We start from the raw sequence: 19,388 nt of genomic DNA, 5'->3' as shown, positions 1-19,388 counted from the left end.
TAGGCTCCATCTCACAGGGGCTCCAGGGGCCTCAATAACCATCTCCTCGGAACCCAGAGAGACATTAACATGCAGGAGAAACACTGGGATTGAATACACATAGAAAAACAACGGAGAGAGAGAGGGAGAGGGAGGGAGGGCAAACAAACATGCACAAAGGTCTGAGAGGTCCCTCTCAACCGCACTCATAGATGTGTGCACACACACAGAGCCACTCTAGTCACAGCACAAACAAACTCACTAGAGAGACAAAAGCACTTTCTCTCGTCCGTCAAAGTGAAGGGCCTCTCCTGTCTCCTCATCTCTCACGGTGCTGTGTAGTTGACAGCCAGGAGTGATAAACTAACCCTCAGCGCATGATCTTCTCATCCTCTATACGTTTATTGAAAGCTTGGTCTTCCTTCCTCCAGGCACCTTAGAGATGGAACCGTGTTAAATGAGAACGGTGTGACATTATGTTTGACCATGCTCACTGTACTGTACCTTTGTTGTTAAGCCCAATGCTAATCAGGTATTATGCTGATGGATGCTACGGGTGCTTCCATCAGGCGCCACTATAGATGCTCTAATGCAAGTGTTGTTGACAGTGTTTTGTCTTGATGTTTGTTGATGGATCCCGAAGTATAGATATATTTTTATCCAGCTCCCTATTTTCTGTGAATTCTGGGATCAGGGACAATAGTGTTATTGTTATTCCCTCAGTATTCTAGTTTTGTATTAGCCATGATAATGATAGTATTCACAGTACAGCAAATAACGTACGTCTTCTCAAGTATGTCATCACGAGACCTTCATATATATATATGACATGACAATGTGTTATGTAATCCTCATAGTGCTTTGGTCAATGGCAGTGTTTTCCTTCAAATGTATGACTGCCGGTAACCTCGACAAAATCCTTGTTTGCAGACATCAGAAGTAGAGTTGTTTGGAAACAGTGCCGAAAGTCCTGCCTTTGTTGAATTCCTAGAGTTTCTGGGGGAGAAGGTCGAGCTGCATGACTTTAAAGGGTAAGAACTTGTTAATATACTCATTCAATATCAAACGTATGGATATCCTGAACAGTGTATTGGAGAAAGAGGCAGGTTTCACTGAATGGTCCTATCTATCGGTCTAGGTTTCGTGGTGGGTTGGACGTGACCCACGGCCAGACAGGCTCTGAGTCTGTCTACCACAACTACCGCAACAAGGAGATCATGTTTCATGTGTCCACCAAGCTGCCTTATACCGAGGGGGACACACAGCAGGTACTGTACCAGCCTCCCCTGCTCTACCTCTCCTGCTCTATACATTTGATGCAGTCTGTTATCATCACACCGAGTTTCTGCCATGGATCAAGTTTTACATGAGTCACTTTCTCAGTCTTCGCTCATCAGGGCAAGTGTCACAACTCAAACACAGACAGACACCTTATCAGGACTCATACACAAACAATGTCTTAAGCCTGTCTGTACAAACAAACACCGTAACAGGAAGAACACACGCAATGTGTAATTAGAGCCCCCAGCTGCAGTGGGAGCAGCCGATTGAGAGTAAAGCCAATCAGAGCTTTTGTCCAAGTTGATATGGTGGAGCAGCAACCTTTCCCCAGGTGTTCGTTTGTTCTGACAGACTGACAGACAGACAGACAGACAGACAGACAGACAGACAGACAGACAGACAGACAGACAGACAGACAGACAGACAGACAGACAGACAGACAGACAGACGTGTTCTTGACCATTGCATGTGATCTGAATGCAGAGTTTTATAAACAAGTTGCTGTGTTGTGTTGCAGTTGCAGAGGAAGAGGCACATAGGGAACGACATTGTGGCCATAGTGTTCCAGGAGGAGAGTACACCCTTCGTACCAGATATGATCGCCTCCAACTTCCTCCATGCCTACGTAGTGGTGCAGGTGGAGAACGCCTGTACTGACAACGTACTGTACAAGGTGCTGTATCCGTCCCTGATCTTCCCTAATAAACACATTGACTGTCTCATGTCGCCCACCAAACTATCATACCACACACACCCTATCACCATTCATGACACATGTGATTGTCACCTGTTAGGTGTCAGTGACAGCGCGAGATGACGTACCTTTCTTTGGACCTCCCCTGCCAGACCCGGCTGTCTTTAGAAAAGTGAGTTGGTCCAACTACAATCCTAACTCCGGTGGCCTTCGGTCAGCTTCAGTGTTTTCTCCCTCCTCCATCATCTTGTCTGTCATTCAGTCCATTTCCTCTTTTACCCCAGGGTCCAGAATTCCAGGAGTTCCTCTTCACTAAGCTCATCAATGCTGAGTATGCCTGCTGCAAAGCTGAGAAATTTGCCAAACTGGAGGCGAGTTATTCTCCTTCTTAGTCATGGTTTTCAATGTCAGACAGTTTTTTTTGGCAGACAGTGTTTTCAGTGTTTTTCTGCCAAGATATGACACCTACCATCACATATCATCTGTGAATGCTTTTCTGGGAATTTGTAACTTTAACTAGGTGTGTGTGTGTGTGTGTGTGTGTGTGTGTGTGTGTGTGTGTGTGTGTGTGTTTGCGTGCATGCGTGGTTATGTGTGTGTGATCAGGAGCGGACGCGGTCCGCCTTGCTGGAGACGCTGTATGAGGAGTTACACATCAACAGCCAGGCCATGATGGGTCTGGGAGGAGATGAGGATAAGCTGGAGAACGGGTCCGGAGGAGGGGGCTTCTTTGAGTCCTTTAAGGTAACCTGGCACAGCTGGGAAAAGGCTTGGGGCAGTAGGCGTAGGATACACTGACTAATGTGTTTTTACACATCGACACTTGTTCCTGAATATATCACTTGTGACAATAGTTATACACTTATAGATGCACATAATGCAGGTTCAAATCAGTTTGAATTGAATGTGAAACTAAAACAGAGAACCTTTCCTATTTTATAGTGACAGCTGTTTCACTATTTCTCTGCTGTTCCCTCTTGGTTGTACAGGTTGTTGTCTGTCTGGTGGTGTCCATAAATAATCCAGGACACTGGAGTAAAATGCTTGATCAATCTCCATTAGTCTGTCTGGGGAACCGCTCTGTCTCTATGCTCTGCTGCTCTGTTCTGTGGGCTTACTGAATGAATGGCTCACCAGCTTCTCAATGTCAGGCTTCATCTGTTGTAGTGTGTTCTTTCTGCAGCATGTCCTGTGTTTGTGACAACGCTGGCTTTATCTCCTTCTCTGTTTCACCCTTCCAGATACATGCAATACTAGTTCTGACAATGGGCATACACTCGTGTATCTCTCTCTCTCCATCAGATGCTCTATCTCTGCTTCTCTGTCTCTACCTCCAGCCAGGTCTCTTCTACAGGGCTACTCTGGGTTCATTGGTTTTGGATGCTCTCCAACTGGTGTTTAGTGGGGACACATAAGCAGGCAGATATCTCCCTCACTGCTCTACAGCCCCGCCTTCTCTTCCCACCCACCCACCCACCCACACTGACTCAGCCCCAAGCTTAGTGTTTCTCTTTGCAACTACCTTAGTGCTGGATGGGAACTTACTGGGTTATGGGTCTTGTAGTTCCAGTGTCTTTCTCCTCGCTATGTTTCTGTAGCTTGTAGTGGTGGGGTTTAGACTCAGTACCAGCTTAGTGCTTGTCCTTGTCTCTCTCTCTCTGAAGTGGTTAGTTAGTTAGTCAGTGTTAGACCCAGCTCAACGTGTCTCCTCCTTGTCTCTCTCTCTCTGAAGTGGTTAGTTAGTTAGAGTCAGTGTTAGACCCAGCTCAACGTGTCTCCTCCTTGTCTCTCTCTCTCTCTGAAGTGGTTAGTTAGTTAGAGTCAGTGTTAGACCCAGCTCAATGTGTCTCCTCCTTGTCTCTCTCTCTCTGAAATGGTTAGTTAGTTAGTTAGAGTCAGTGTTAGACCCAGCTCAACGTGTCTCCTCCTCTCTCTCTCTCTCTCTCTCTCTCTCTCTCTCTCTCTCTCTCTCTCTCTCTCTCTCTCTCTCTCTCTGAAGTGGTTAGTTAGTTAGAGTCAGTGTTAGACCCAGCTCAACGTGTCTCCTCCTTGTCTCTCTCTCTCTCTCTCTCTCTGAAGTGGTTAGTTAGTTAGAGTCAGTGTTAGACCCAGCTCAATGTGTCTCCTCCTTGTCTCTCTCTCTCTGAAGTGGTTAGTTAGTTAGAGTCAGTGTTAGACCCAGCTCAATGTGTCTCCTCCTTGTCTCTCTCTCTGAAGTGGTTAGTTAGTTAGAGTCAGTGTTAGACCCAGCTCAATGTGTCTCCTCCTTGTCTCTCTCTCTCTGAAGTGGTTAGTTAGTTAGAGTCAGTGTTAGACCAAGCTCAACGTGTCTCCTCCTTGTCTCTCTCTCTCTCTCTCTCTCTCTCTCTGAAGTGGTTAGTTAGTTAGAGTCAGTGTTAGACCCAGCTCAATGTGTCTCCTCCTTGTCTCTCTCTCTCTGAAATGGTTAGTTAGTTAGTTAGAGTCAGTGTTAGACCCAGCTCAATGTGTCTCCTCCTTGTCTCTCTCTCTCTGAAGTGGTTAGTTAGTTAGTTAGAGTCAGTGTTAGACCCAGCTCAATGTGTCTCCTCCTCATCTGTCTCTCTCTGAAGTGGTTAGTTAGTTAGTTAGAGTCAGTGTTAGACCCAGCTCAACGTGTCTCCTCCTTCTCTCTCTCTCTCTCTCTCTCTCTCTCTCTGAAGTGGTTAGTTAGTTAGTCAGTGTTAGACCAAGCTCAACGTGTCTCCTCCTTGTCTCTCTCTCTCTCTCTCTCTCTCTCTCTGAAGTGGTTAGTTAGTTAGAGTCAGTGTTAGACCCAGCTCAATGTGTCTCCTCCTTGTCTCTCTCTCTCTGGTTAGTTAGTTAGAGTCAGTGTTAGACCCAGCTCAACGTGTCTCCTCCTTGTCTCTCTCTCTGAAGTGGTTAGTTAGTTAGAGTCAGTGTTAGACCCAGCTCAACGTGTCTCCTCCTTGTCTCTCTCTCTGAAGTGGTTAGTTAGTTAGAGTCAGTGTTAGACCCAGCTCAACGTGTCTCCTCCTTGTCTCTCTCTCTCTGAAGTGGTTAGTTAGTTAGAGTCAGTGTTAGACCCAGCTCAACCTGTCTCCTCCTTGTCTCTCTCTCTCTGAAGTGGTTAGTTAGTTAGAGTCAGTGTTAGACCCAGCTCAACGTGTCTCCTCCTTGTCTCTCTCTCTCTCTGAAGTGGTTAGTTAGTTAGTCAGTGTTAGACCCAGCTCAACGTGTCTCCTCCTCATCTGTCTCTGTAGCGGGTGATTCGCAGCAGAAGCCAGTCTATGGATGCCATGGGTCTCAATTTCAAGAAGCCACTCACTGTCTCCACTAGTCTCAGCATCAACTTTACCCACAACCCACCTGAGAGTCCCAAATTCCCAGGGATAGTAAGTACACTAAAGTAACAGTCCCACTGACAGCTCTGGTCTTGAGTGAGATGAGCGGCGCTCTCTCTCCCTTCCCTGAGAAACCCTTGATAGAGCCCATTCCTTGCCTCTTCACACGCCTGCCTAACTCACTAACCTCTCACACAATGGAAATAGATACGTCTTCACTCACACAACCTCTATAAGCTAGAGTTACCAGACACTCACACAACCTCTATAAGCTAGAGTTACCAGACACTCACAAAACCTCTATAAGCTAGAGTTACCAGACACTCACAACTGAGCCTTGCGTTGACATTTGTAGTCCGGTGAGTTACCTTGGATCAAAGGTGCTTTTAACATTTGAATGCATTCTAAAATTGTTTTCATTATTAATATCTCCTGCCTTTGCATTGCATCTGAAACGCTCCCTGCACTGTGTGCTCTGTGTACATGCCAGCTCCAGCTTGTGCTTGATGCTCTGTGATGTTTATATCGAGAACACGCCTGCTTGTGATAATTGTTCAAGGGGAGTATGTAGTGTGTACATGATGTTTTAGTGCGTACATGGTGAGTATTTCTGAGGCCTTTGTTAGACAGATTGAATGATATGCCTGACACGCCAGTGGCATTGTCAAAGGGGGGGTTTCTGGTTTATGATTGTTTCAATAATGTATGTGAAATTCTGTATATTTGGGGTGTAGTATATGACTGACACTGACTTTGTTAATGAAGTGTAGGATATTATTTTATTCATTATAACACCTCTATAACAAATCTAAGAGGAAGCTAATTTTTTAATTCACAAGATCATTGTCTACTGTATAGCCTCTTGAAGCCACACAAATGTTAGTCCAAGATTTCACATCAAAAGGACAGGCTCAATAATACCCAATATGACTTATTGATCATTCAAAGCGTAACACAAACAACAAGTGCTTTTCAGACGTGTATGTGACAGCACTGGAGGCTTTCTTCATGTTCCTGTCTGCTGTACTCTCTGACCCTGTAACGTATGTACTGTTGTGTTCTTCTATCCTCTTTTTCCTTTCTGTCCTTCTCTTCGTTTCACTGCCTGTGTCGCACCCACGGTGCCCAGAGTCTCTTTCTCTGTTTTATTACTGCGCTTTGATTTTTAACCTCCAGCTGGAACATGTGCTTTAATGTATTTTGTTTTATTAACATAACTTGCTGCATGAAGTCTCATGGTGTTTATTTTATCTCCCCTTTCTCTCTCTCTTTCTCTCTGTCTCTCTCTCTCTCCCGCTCTTTCTTTCTCTTTCTCTCTCCCGCTCCCTCTCTCTCTCTCTCTCTCTCTCTCTCTCTCTCTCTCTCTCTCTCTCTCTCTCTCTCTCTCTCTCTCTCTCTCTCTCTCTCTTTCTCTTTCTCTTTCTCTTTCTCTTTCTCTCTCTCTCTCTCTCTGACTCAGTCATTGCTTGTCCCAGGGAAAAGTCCCAGTAAATATGGCCGTCGAGGCAGTGCCATAGGGATAGGAACAGTAGAAGAGGTTCATATCTAATTATATCTACTTCCTCCTTACTACTCTTCCCCTCTGTCTCTTTTTTCTCTACTTGACTCCACCGCATCGTGACCAAACACTTTTCCTGTGGTTGATCAGTGAACCATAACATTAGGATTCCAGGGCAAACACTCCATCAATGCAAAAGGACGACTCCTCGTCTAATGAAATGTATGACTTTCTTAGCAGGAGATTGCATCTATAAAGTATTGTACACATACAGTATTTTTAAGCTATAGTTTTACCGAAACAAGTGAAGTTTCTTGTCTCTTTCAACTGTTTGAACTACATCACACATCACATCACACTACATTAGTCTTTGATCCACGTAACATCAGATGAAGACACAACGCTAGCACAAATAATGTTTTGTATCACTCCATAAAGACAAGTGGTCAGTTTGATGCTGTAGCACCTCCCCTTGGCCCTCACCTCACTGGTCTGTGTTGTCTTGCATATTTCCTTGTTTTGACGTTACATTGTATTGTGTGTTCCCCCTCTGTACTCTCCACACGTATCGCTCAACATGTAATTCTGGTTTAGCTAATTCTCCATTTGTTTAAAGCTATGAATATTTATGGTTTAGAGAACCCCCCCCACACACACACAAAAAAAGAACTGAAATGATCCTCAAGCTCTTTGAAGCTCACATTAGATAAAAGCTATTTTTCAAGTCCTTATTTTGAAAGCTTACAAAGGGAGATTGAGTGAACAAAGCGTTCAGTCAGAAAGCACATTTTAGTGGTAAAGCCCTGGAGTGCTAGAATCCATCTTTCATCTCATGCTCTGCTCTGCTCTCACTAGTCTAGTTGAGTCACACTGGGGCTTGACGCTAAACCTAATATTCTAACGTCGTCTTATCTGTGTTAGCTTCAACTCCAAGTACCATTTTACTCTGTAGTCTGATAATAATCATGAACTCTCTTGTATTCTTCCTGTGTAGATGGCCTATACTCTCACTATTTAGTTCAACGATGATCCTGTACCTTAAAAGCTACGGCATTTTGAAAATACAAGTGATGATATATAATAGCACCTAACATAATAGCATTAACAGAAAAAGGAACAGCTCATAATGGTGCAATAAGCTTAGCCGTTAACAGTAGACACAGATGCCATGTTGGGCTATTGATAGGCTGTTATTGTGATAGAAGGGATGTCATGGTTCTCACTGGTTTTTCTTACCCCTGCCCTATCAGTCTCTGATCATCCCTGGGAAGAGTCCAACCAGGAAGAAGTCTGGTCCCTTCAGCTCCAGGCGCAGCAGTGCCATCGGCATCGAGAACATCCAGGAAGTCCACGAGAAAATGTCAGTGTGAACTCAGAACTCAGAGACGTGACTATTGTAAACATGATGTTGATATGTTAGTGACTATGCCTCTATGTTTCTCTCTGATACCACGTCCCTGTATTTGTGTCCAATGCCCTGTCGCTTTGTTGGTATGTACCCTCCTGCCCTTCTTATTCAGCATTGTTCCCTCCCCCTCAGCAGCAGGGAGTGTTTACCTGGCACACAGAAGACACCTGACAGTGGCCACGCGACTCAGGACCCCAAGTCTGAGAACTCCTCCAATCAGAGCTCACCAGAGGTGCTCACCACAAAGAACATGTGAGTAGATGCAATCACAGATATAGGCCAATATGATCATTCACATTAAAATGTAATCGTCATATCAACATGAAAGTTCAACATCACCAGGACAATGTGATTTAGGTACCCCAAAGAAACCTCAAATATGTACATTATTTTTTAAACTCTGTTTTTTCCGTTTTACACACATAATAAGACAACACAATAAACAATATAAATAATTTACTCAACTTGAAAACCCCAAAAATAATAAATAATTACGCTACCGGTCAAAAGTTTTAGAACACCTACTCATTCAAGGGTTTTCTTTATTTGTATTTGCTACATTGTAGAATAATAGTGAAGACATTAAAACTATGGAATAACACATATGGAGTCATGTAGTAACCAAAAAAGTGTTAAACAAATCCAAATATATTTTATATTTGAGATTCTTCAAATAGCCACCCTTTGCCTTGATGAGAGCTTTGCACACTCTTGGCATCCTCTAAACCAGCTTCACCTGGAATGTTTTTCCAATAGTCTTGAAGGAGTTCCCACACATGCTGAGAACTTATTGCCTGTTTTTCCTTCACTCTGCGGTCCAACTCATCCCAAACCATCTCAATTTTGTTGAGGTTTGGTTGGATTGTGGAGGCCAGGTCATCTGATGCAGCACTCCATCACTCTCCTTATTGGTAAAATAGCCCTTACACAGCCTGGAGGTGTGTTGGTTCATTGTCCTGTTGAAAAACAAATGATACTCCCACTAAGCCCAAACCAGATGGGATGGCGTATCGCTGCAGAATACTGTGGTAGCCATGTTGGTTAAACCACAGACATTGTCACCGGCAAAGCACCCCCACACCATAACACCTCCTCCTCCATGCTTTACGGTGGGAAATACACATGCAGAGATCATCCGTTCACCCACCCAGTCACACAAAGACACGGCGGTTGGAACCAAACGTCTGCAATTTGGACTCCAGACCAAAGGACAGATTTCCAGCAGCCTATTAGGGGTGGAGTAATGCAACCACTCACACTCACAGACAGTAATGGCCATAGACTGACCATCCACTGGACCAAAATGAAAGTTTCCACGTTTTTTTTATTTTTTATACAAGGTAAGTGTAAACATATTAAAAAACAGGGAAATACAAGCTCACATTTTAGGCTCTGACAGGGCAAGAGGAATAAGGCATGCATAAGTCACGTTCAATAAGAATCAATAGGCACATCACCAACCTCAATGTCCTCCCCCCAAAAAACACAAAGAAATGCTCCTCCAACCAGTAAAGTACAAGATTACAGTTTAATGCTTTTTACAATACAAATAATATTTGGCTAGATGGGGGTACTACAATCACGCAGCTCAATTCAGCATCTCAGAAGAGTGATTGCCATGTCATCATATTTGTGGTTGCTGGGGGGTCAAATACAGACTTGTTTTTGTTTTAATAAGAATGCCATCTGAGGGTGGACTGTTCAAAGTAAGACCGGAATGAAGCCCAAGCATCATTAAACAGTTTGGAGTTTCCACGTGTATTGAATTGAAAAATAAATAAATTCAGAGAGCACAACACATCTCCCACCCAATATTAATAAGATGGGGGAGCTGCCATCTTCCAGTTCTGTAGTATTAGCCGTCTAGCTAAAAGAGTTGTAAGAGCAACACTGACTGAATTCTTGACAGGGGGGTACCTATGGGTAGTACTCCAAAAAGGGCTGTAAGGGGAGACGGCTCTATTACAGTGCCATATATATCAGAGAAATTTAAAGTTATTGTTCAGATTGTCTGGAGTAGCTGGTGTTCTTTATATAGGTCATAGGAAGGATCTGTAGCATGCAATGTAGCCTTGGCTTCGCTCAGATCTCGAAGCCGCTGAGAGTGAGCTTTGTTTTTCTTGGCTGTAAAATAAATCGTTTGGCCACGTAGGTATGCTTTGAGGGACTCCCATATAGAAGAGCAGGACATACCTGGGGTTTTCAGCAGAAATCAAATTGACAAACTCCTTATCTGAGAGTAAAATAGAGTTACGACACCATCGATAACACATAGGAGTTTACTGGGGTAACTCTAACTCAAGCAGTAATGGTGAATGGTCAGAAATAACAATAATGTATGCACACATGACTGTAAGTCGCTTTGGATAAAAGCGTCTGCTAAATGGCATATATTACTATTACTATATTAATCTCTTAAGTACACCTCTGAAATTTAGGCAGAAGTGTTTTGTCCAAAAATAAGTAATCAGTGCGGGAGTATGTTTGATGAACATGAGAAAAAAAATAATTCTGTCTATCTGTAGGGTGTAGGAAACGCTAGGCCTCACACACTGCATATTTCTGCAGAAAAGATTGAACAAGTAGGGCACATTTAGATGGGCATGTAGTTCTTCATGAGAACTTGTGAACTGGGGATATTGTACAGTTGAAATCTCCCCCCCCCCTAAAATCAACAAATTGGAATCTAAATTGGGTATAGCAGATAAAAAGGTATAAAATAAACTTGTATCATCCCAATTGGGGCATAAACACTAGCCAAAACAAGAAGGGTAGAAAACTGTTTACCAGTTACTATGACGTATCGTCCCTTAGGATCAGGAATAACCTCAGAAGCTACAAAGGGAGTACATTTATCATCCAAAATGTCAGTACCTCTTGATTTACTATGAAAGTTAGAGTGGAACACTTGACCAACCCAGTCACTGTGAATTCTACATTGCTCACCAGTCCTCAAGTGAGTCTCTTGTAGAAATGCAAAATGTGCCTTCAAACCCTTTAAATGTGTCAGCTCCCTCTTACGTTTCACAGGGTTGTTAGCCCCTTTGATGTTCCACAAAATGTACTTGATGGTATTATTTTGCCCACCCTGAGCATTCCTGTTATACAACCCTGCCATTAGAGCGTAGAGTGGAAAAGCAATAAATACCCAAAAGCCCCAGGATAACTTGTCTCAGAGCAATAATGTACAGTGTAAGATACTTGTAAAAAATGACTGAAAAAGAAACTAAAAAGAAGACAGCATTAGAACTAAACAATTCAACCCCCATCCATCCATAAACTAACTCAATAGGTCAATGAGACAGCATGGAAACAAAGGAATTACATAAACCCAAGCACACTGGACCAAAATATTAAATCACATCAAATAAACCTGAGTGGGTTCGTCAACTCCCAAACTATACAGGAAGAGTCCAGGTATAACTAAACATAAGAATACCACAGGTGGGCTACTTACTTACTATCAACAGTTAGCGAACAACAGTTTCTGATCTATGAGCATATTCAAGACTGCTTGATGTGACGTTGAATGTGAGCCATAGCCTCCTGTGGAGAATCGAAAGGTGTAGTCTTTACCATCATGAGAAAGCCATAGACGGGCCGGGAATCGCAGTCTGTACTTCACACCTGGATGGTCCCGTAGTATTTGTTTGGCCTGAAAGCTGTGCGCTGCCTGGACACAGTGGGGGAGTAGACCTGGTAGATGGAGAAGCTCTCCTTGAAAGCTCAGAGTGGTATTTGGGGCTCGTCAGAGAATCTCCATCTTCTCATGGAAAGAATGATGTCACAGGGCCTCTCACCATCCCGGGGCTTTGGCCTCAGTGACCAGTGGGCACGATCAATCAGGGGCTTCTCATCCATGGCGAGAACCTCTTTCAGCAGCCCGGAGACGAAATCTGTGGCGCGAGGCATTTCCGCTGACTCTGGGACTGATACCAGTCTCCGGGTTACTGCCAGGAGAAAATCCTTCTAAACTCACACAGCTCTCCTGTACCTTTTTCAGATCCGCAGTCAGGCGTTTCACGTCAGCCTCCAGGTTGGTAGTCAGGTCAGAGACACTGGTAGTGGAGGTCTCCAGTGCTGCAATCGTCATAGTGTGCAACTCTGTTGTTGTTTTGAGTGATGTGATAGCTGACACCGTCTCGTTTCGCAGGATAGTTAAATATGCTTTTAAAGCATCAGAAACCTCTTGTATTCGAACCTCAATCGTAGCAGCTACCTCTGTTTTCATTTCAACTAACTCCGAGTGCAACGTTAGTAGCTTGATGGCCTTGAGAATGTTAATTTCAGCTCCACCAGGCAAAGCCGCACCCTCAGGTAAAGTGCTAGTCTCCGGGTCTTGGGTATTACGGAAAGGGTTCACCAAACTAATATTCGAAAATAAATACAGTTTTGCTGCAAAATTCACAAACTTTAAGAATACTGCGGGATCAAACAGAAAACCTGTCCGTCGTACATTGCGCCAATCAAATATGTACATCTTCTCTAGACAGTGTATGTGTAACTCATTGTGTAGTCCTATTGGTGTATCAATAACCCAGTCATGGTCCTGTCATAGTGTTGCAGGCTGACTCAGGGTGTAGGTTTGCTCTTTGTAACAACAGGGCCCAGTCTATCCCTGAGGGTCACAACCTTTCCCGCTCCTCCTCCAACGCCAGCAGCTTCGCCAGTGTGGTGGAGGAGAATGAGACAGAGGCCATGGAGGACTACGACACTGGCATGGTGAGTGTGCCTGTGTGTGTGTGTATGCTAATGTTTGTGTGTGTTTTGCCATGCATCTAACTGCCAGCATGTATGTGTTCCCCAGGAGAGCCTGTCTTCGGCGGGGACGCCCCACAAGCGGGACTCGTTAACCTACAGCACATGGCTGGAGGACAGTATGAGCAGCACAAGCACCACCAGCCGAGGCTGCTCGCCAGGTGAGAGGAGAGAGAGAGAGAGAGAGAGAGGGCCCTGGGGACTAGGGGGCAAGGTGGAGATTGAGGATATACATAAAAGAGGGCATAAGGTACATATGAGGATAGTCAATTACAGTTGCTTGCCAGGTCGTGTTTGTAAAAGAGAAGGTCTTCCTAATAGATCCAAACAAATGACCTACCTGGTTAAATTAAGGTCAACATTCGGCAGTTTGATGATGTAGGAATATCTGATTTATAGCCGTGTTGAATCAGAGAAGGCTATATGTCTCACATAGGGCAGCCTGATCCTGGAGTTTCACTATTCAGGTTGCGTGTTTTATTACCCAGGTCCTGGTAAACCTGATGGGGGTAAAGGGTCAGATATCCGTATCAAACTGGACCGGCCACAGGATCACCAGTCCTCATCGGTAAGAAATCCTCCATCCCGAGTCGGGGCCTGACACTTTACATGGATGTGTGCTCTCTGCCTTTGCATGAATGATTCTTCTGTTATGTGCTGTATGCATTGGTATTGTAACTTCTGATGTCGTTGTACTTCTGAAGCAGTTGTACTGTAGTTGATCTGCTGTTCTATCAGTGCTGTGTGCTGTGGCTACCGCTGTTGTTGTGTAACTCTTCCTTGCTCTCTTTGTGCATCTCTGTCTGTGTGCCCTTCCTGTCCAGAACTGTTAGCCTCTCCCACCTGATTGTTTCCTGGATGTCCATCTGCAGGTTAGCACTTTCTTCATACTGTCTTGAGTCTCTCTCTCCAATAAGTACCCATAAGTGCACATAGAACAAGTTTGTCGATGATATTTTAAAGGTTACTCCAAAGAAGGAATAAGACCTGCATTGCTTATTCTCATAAAACATTGTATGATGTTTTCACATGTATTTCTATATTTTGCTGTCAGCCTTTAGTAAGAGTCTGATGTCTCCTATCCCTAAAGCATTCCCATAAGACACAATCCTTCTGGGAGATGAGAGGAGCGCAGGCTTTCGCCGTAACCAATGACGACGATGAGGAGGTGGACCCTGGCCAGCCTGCTGGTCAGTGAGGCCAGACCACCCCTTCCCAGAAGCCCCGGCGGTGGCGTGGGCGGTGGCTGGCATGCCAGGGGAGGAAGTCCTTTTCCTCTGTGTTGGTTATTTCTGCTCCCTCCCTCACCTGTCTGTCTGTACACACATCTTCTGCCTGGCTTTGTGTTTCAGAAGCACTCTTTTTGTTACCCGTTAAGTAAATAGGTTTATTTGTCCCAGTGAACAAATGGTACCTGCGGTTCAGTTTTAATGAGGCCTACTGTATATAGCCATGCAGAACACACAGTGTGGCCACAGTGCCATTGAATTCTGCCAGAGACTTTGTTAGGGGCATGTTGGTGTTGTCATATGGATTGTACATTATAGTGACAATTTGATTGAACCCATTCAATCTCAAATACCAAATATCCAACAACAAAGATGTGTGCATTTGAATTAAATGTCCATTATTGGTTATGTCGAATACAGTTTAATGTGTAAGTGATTTTTCAGGTAAAGTGATTGTAATGTGTCTATTAGCCATAGCTGTAACTTACTGTATAGAACTGTACAGCCAAAAACAGTTGCTCTGACAGAGTGAATATTTTCTTCTCAATATACAATAACTGGGATATTGTCATCACAATATACAATGCACTTCAAGCCTCACTTGCTCATACTGCAAATTAAAATGAAGATGGTCATCTAACAAGAAATAATGGAAATGTAGCCGTGAACCTTTAAAATACAGTTTTTCTATATAGCTTCATGACTAATTTATACCTTATCAACATGGTCAGAAGCAGACCGTAATTGGACAGTGCATGGTTTCAAAGGATATGTTATATGATCACACTGTTTTTGCACACAGGATGCTCATTGCTAACTGCTACTGATTTATTATTATTGGGAACCACCTCGTTTTGTGTAATTGTAACCTAAACAGGCGATTTTAGCTTTGCACTTTCTGTCCACAGAAATAGTTGTCTATTTTGTTGTGTATCAAGCAGGTTACTGAGGTCAGGTATGTAGAGATATGTTGATGACTACAGGGGTAATTCATAACTGAATTGAATAACGTACTGTCGTAGTCCATCCAATCAGCTAGTTTGCCGGTCTAATCTACATTACAAATCCTGCAGCCTAAGTGTTGCCATCGGTACCCGCGGAAAAATATGTATTTATTTATTTATTTGGGGATGGGGGATTACTGTATTATACAGTATATTTGCTGTTGATATATTTCTAGTATATTATGGGAGAGATGTACAGAGATAAATACTACAGTTTGTGCATGTTATACAGTATAATCCTACCCTCCACGCCAAAACTAATGTAACCTGGTCATGACATTTATTTTTGTGAAAATCATGATGGGGGTTCTACAGTTCTACATTCTACATTTACATACAACTCTGTTTCTTCTGTTGAGAACTGCCAAATGAACACAGTGTGTGGCATGTACAATTTGAAAAGTATGTTTTAAAATAAACTAAAACTATATCCCACACTGTCTGCTCAATAAAAGGGAACGACTCATTGTCATGACAGAGCTGACAAATGTGTGAGGAAAGGTATCTGAGCTAAAGAGTTTGAATGTAGAACAGATACTGTATATATCTAACTAAAATTTCCCCGATAGCTTTTATATTCAACTGCCTTTTGGATATGATTTTATTCTTAGATCTTTCGTTTGTGAATAATGTTACTGTACACATTCACTTCTTGCCCTAGATCCCTGTTTAAAGATGACTTGAAGAAAGATGCCATTCCTCCTTTTGGTATTTTGGTTTATCCTGGCAACAACACGGCTCCACACGCCATCATAACCTTTGTGACAGTTAAACAATGAAAAGTGTGTTGCCTACTGTTTACCTCTGTATCATTTTCCTGAACTGAATGAAACCGTTGAAGGAATGTCCTATAAATAAGTGATTTGATGTGGCTAACCACCACCAGTCTCTAAAAGTAGAGCGCTGTAAAAGTTGAGGCTTCTCTCCTCATCTCCTCTTACATAACTGTGCCACATGTACCAGATCAGCATAAAATATGATTGAGTCAGTAACTCATCATCATCAAGGGGGGAAGAAATGGTATCAATGCGTGAAAAGGACTGAGACAGATGCAGTTTTTTTTACAAATATAAATTATATACTGGTACTACTCTCAACGTTTAACCTTATCTATTATGTTTTTATGTTAGACTATACTCTTCGGGTCTTCACATTAGTCCAGTGTAGACAGAAAAACCTAAATTTTCAATAACTCAACAGAGTGATGGTGCCCTCTAGTGGTGTTACTTATATTGTTTTTAAAATTGTTTTATGTGAGCTGCTGTGCTTTATGGGATAGTCACATTGGAGATGGGGATCTAGTAAAGCACAATGCCGCACTGTCACATCAAGTTACTGGAATTGAAATTATAAATAATTTAGAAAATGTATGAACACTGTGTGATCTATTCAACAGATTGTATTGGTGTTCTGTTTTATTAGTGCATTCCTGTAAGAAATGAACTTGTAAATATGTTTTCCTTCATTTGTAAATATAGCCTAAATATGAAATAAAGAGCCTGAATTCATTCAGATGTCTTACTGAGTTTTCTGCAGAGGATTTTATTAGGTTTAACTCACTACTGTATCCTAAAGTTGTCTGTTTATAAAGGTTTTATGGTCGTGGCTAGAATGGATCCAGCTTTGGTCAAATTAACGTTAGAATTAGGGGAATTAGGTTAAGGTTAGGAAAAGGGTTAGGGTTAGCTAATATGTTACGTTAATTTGACAAAAGCTGGATCCCTTCTAGCCATGACCTTGATTTCCGTTCCATTTATTTATTTAATTAACCTTTATTTAACTAGGCAAGTCAGTTAAGAACAAATTCTTATTTACAATGAAAGCCTACCAAAAGGCAGACTTCCTGGGATTAAAATACATAAATAAAAACATATATAAGACAAAACATACATCACGACAAGAGAGGCAACACAACACTACATAAAGAGAGACCTAAGACGACAACATAGCAAGGCAGCAACACATGGCAACACAGCATGGTAGCAACACAACATGACAAAAACATGGTAGCAACACTTCATGGTAGCAGCACAAAACATGGTACAAACATTATCGGGCACAGACAACAGCACAAAGGGCAATAAGGTAGAGACAACAATACATCACAAAGCAGCCACAACTGTCAGTAAGAGTGTACATGATTGAGTCTTTGAATGAAGAGATTGAGATAAAACTGTCCAGTATGAGTGTTTTCTGCAGCTCGTTCCAGTCGCTAGCTGAAGCGAACTGAAAAGATGAGTGACCCAGGGATGTGTGTGCTTTGGGGACCTTTAACAGAATGTGACTGGCAGAACGGGTGTTGTATGTGGAGGATGAGGACAGCAGTAGATATCTCAGATAGAGTAGAGTGAGGCCTAAGAGGGTTTTATAAATAAGCATCAACCAGTGGGTCTTGCGACCGGTATACAGAGATTACAAGTTTACAGAGGAGTATAGAGGGCAGTGATGTGTCCTATAAGGAGCATTGGTGGCAAATCTGATGGCCGAATGGTAAAGAACATTTAGCCACTCGAGAGCACCCTTACCTGCTGATTTCAGGGTTAGTTTGGCAGCTGGGGTGAAAGAGGAGCCAAGAGGAAACCAAGTCTAGATTTAACCTTAGCCTGCAGCTTTGATATGTTCTGAGAGAAGGACAGTGTACCGTCTAGCCATACTCCCAAGTACTTGTATGAGGTGAGTACGTCAAGCTCTAAACCCTCAGAGGTAGTAATCACACCTGGAGGGAGAGGGGAATTCTTCTTACCAAACCACATGACCTTTGTTTTGGAGGTGTTCAGAACAAGGTTAAGGGTAGAGAAAGCTTGTTGGACACTAAGAAAGCTTTGTTGAAGAGCATTTAACACAAAATCCGGGGAGGGGCCAGCTGAGTATAAGACGGTATCATCTGCATATAAGTGGTTGAGAGAACTTCCTACTGCCTGAGCTATGTTGTTGATGTAAATTGAGAAGAGCGTGGGGCCTAGGATTGAAATTTCTTTGGTGACAGGCAGTGGCTGAGACAGCAGATTTTCTGACTTTATACACTGCACTCTTTGAGAGAGGTAGTTAGCAAACCAGGCCAAAGACCCCTCAGAGACACCAATATTCCTTAGGCGGCCCACAAGAATGGAATGGTCTACCATATCAAAAGCTTTGGCCTAGTCAATAAAAATAGCAGCACATTTACATTTACATTTAACATTGCTTAGAATCAAGGGCAATGGTGAAATCATTGAGGACCTTTAAGGTTGCAGTGACACATCCATACCCTGAGCGGAAACCAGATTGCATACCAGAGAGAATACAATACACATCAAGAAAGCCAGTCAGTTGATTATTGACAAATTGTTCCAACACTTTTGATAAACAGGGCAAGATAGAAATAGGCCTATAACAGTTAGGATCAGCTTGATCTCTCCTTTAAAATAAAGGACGAACCGTGGCTGCCTTCCAAGCAATGGGAACCTCCCCAGAAAGGAGAGACAGGTTAAAAAGGCTGGAGATAAGCTTGGCGATGATAGGGGCAACAACCTTAAAGAAGAAAGGGTCTAAACCATCTGGCCCAGCTGTTTTTTGGGGGTCAAGTTTCAGGAGCTCCTCTAGCAGGGATAGTCACATTAGAAGGGGTGGGAGATGTTGGACGGGCAAGGAGGCATGGCTGAGCCAAATAAGATTTCTGACTTAAGGAAGTGGTGATTAAAGAGCTCAGCCATGTGCATCTTGTCAGTAACAACCACATCATGAACTTTAAGGGACATGGGCAGCTGTGAGGAGGAGGGTTTATTCTCCAGGTCTTTAACTGTTTTCCAGAACATTTTGGGGGTTAGACCCACAGAGAGAGAACTGCTCCTTAAAGTAACTAACTTTGGCCTTCCGGATAGCCTGAGTGCACTTATTTCTCATTGTCCTGAACGAGAGCCAGTCAGCCTGAGTTTGCGTGTGCCGAGCCTTCGCCAAATGCAATTCTTGAGGTGGAGTAACTCTGCAAGATCAGTCGAACCAAGGGCTGAACCTGTTTTTAATTCTCATTTTCCTTATGGGGGCGTGTTTGTTAACAATACCAATGAAAATATCCAAAAAGAAGTCTTCGACAGAGGGGATAAAGCTGATTTTTTTTTACCATTTTACAGAGGCCAGTTCATTGTCTATGACAAATCAGGACAGGTCGTTTCACTGAGCAGCCATTACGAACACAGGCTGTAAAAAAGTGATGACAGAAAACACCAGACTGATAC

The 19,388-nt window shown here is 43.0% G+C and overlaps 1 protein-coding gene across 27 annotated transcripts in view; it reads left to right on the top strand.

The window, feature by feature from the left end:
* The window catches only part of LOC118359873 (rap1 GTPase-activating protein 1-like), a 129,368-nt gene extending 112,686 nt beyond the window's left edge, over window positions 1–16,682 (top strand). For 20 of the 27 annotated variants that reach the window (XM_052482248.1, XM_052482249.1, XM_052482240.1 and 17 more), the window contains 14 exons: window positions 910–1,010; window positions 1,118–1,247; window positions 1,778–1,933; window positions 2,055–2,126; window positions 2,239–2,325; window positions 2,561–2,698; window positions 5,197–5,328; window positions 6,737–6,814; window positions 8,026–8,135; window positions 8,316–8,435; window positions 12,767–12,905; window positions 12,991–13,102; window positions 13,430–13,509; window positions 14,032–16,682. In XM_052482248.1, coding sequence (XP_052338208.1) covers window positions 910–1,010; window positions 1,118–1,247; window positions 1,778–1,933; window positions 2,055–2,126; window positions 2,239–2,325; window positions 2,561–2,698; window positions 5,197–5,328; window positions 6,737–6,814; window positions 8,026–8,135; window positions 8,316–8,435; window positions 12,767–12,905; window positions 12,991–13,102; window positions 13,430–13,509; window positions 14,032–14,139 — 1,563 coding nt within the window. In that variant the 3' untranslated portion in view covers window positions 14,140–16,682. Of the gene's footprint in view, window positions 1–909; window positions 1,011–1,117; window positions 1,248–1,777; window positions 1,934–2,054; window positions 2,127–2,238; window positions 2,326–2,560; window positions 2,699–5,196; window positions 5,329–6,736; window positions 6,815–8,025; window positions 8,136–8,315; window positions 8,436–12,766; window positions 12,906–12,990; window positions 13,103–13,429; window positions 13,510–13,765; window positions 13,814–14,031 lie in introns of all 27 variants that reach the window. The other 7 variants (XM_052482241.1, XM_052482235.1, XM_052482236.1 and 4 more) reach the window with 7 other exon arrangements.
* Window positions 16,683–19,388: the final 2,706 nt, after the last annotated feature.

This window comes from Oncorhynchus keta, chromosome 27, assembly GCF_023373465.1.
Source record: "Oncorhynchus keta strain PuntledgeMale-10-30-2019 chromosome 27, Oket_V2, whole genome shotgun sequence".
NCBI classification, from domain to species: Eukaryota; Metazoa; Chordata; class Actinopteri; order Salmoniformes; family Salmonidae; genus Oncorhynchus; species Oncorhynchus keta.
Note: the sequence above shows the minus strand (reverse complement) of the source record. Positions and strands in the feature narration are given on the sequence as shown.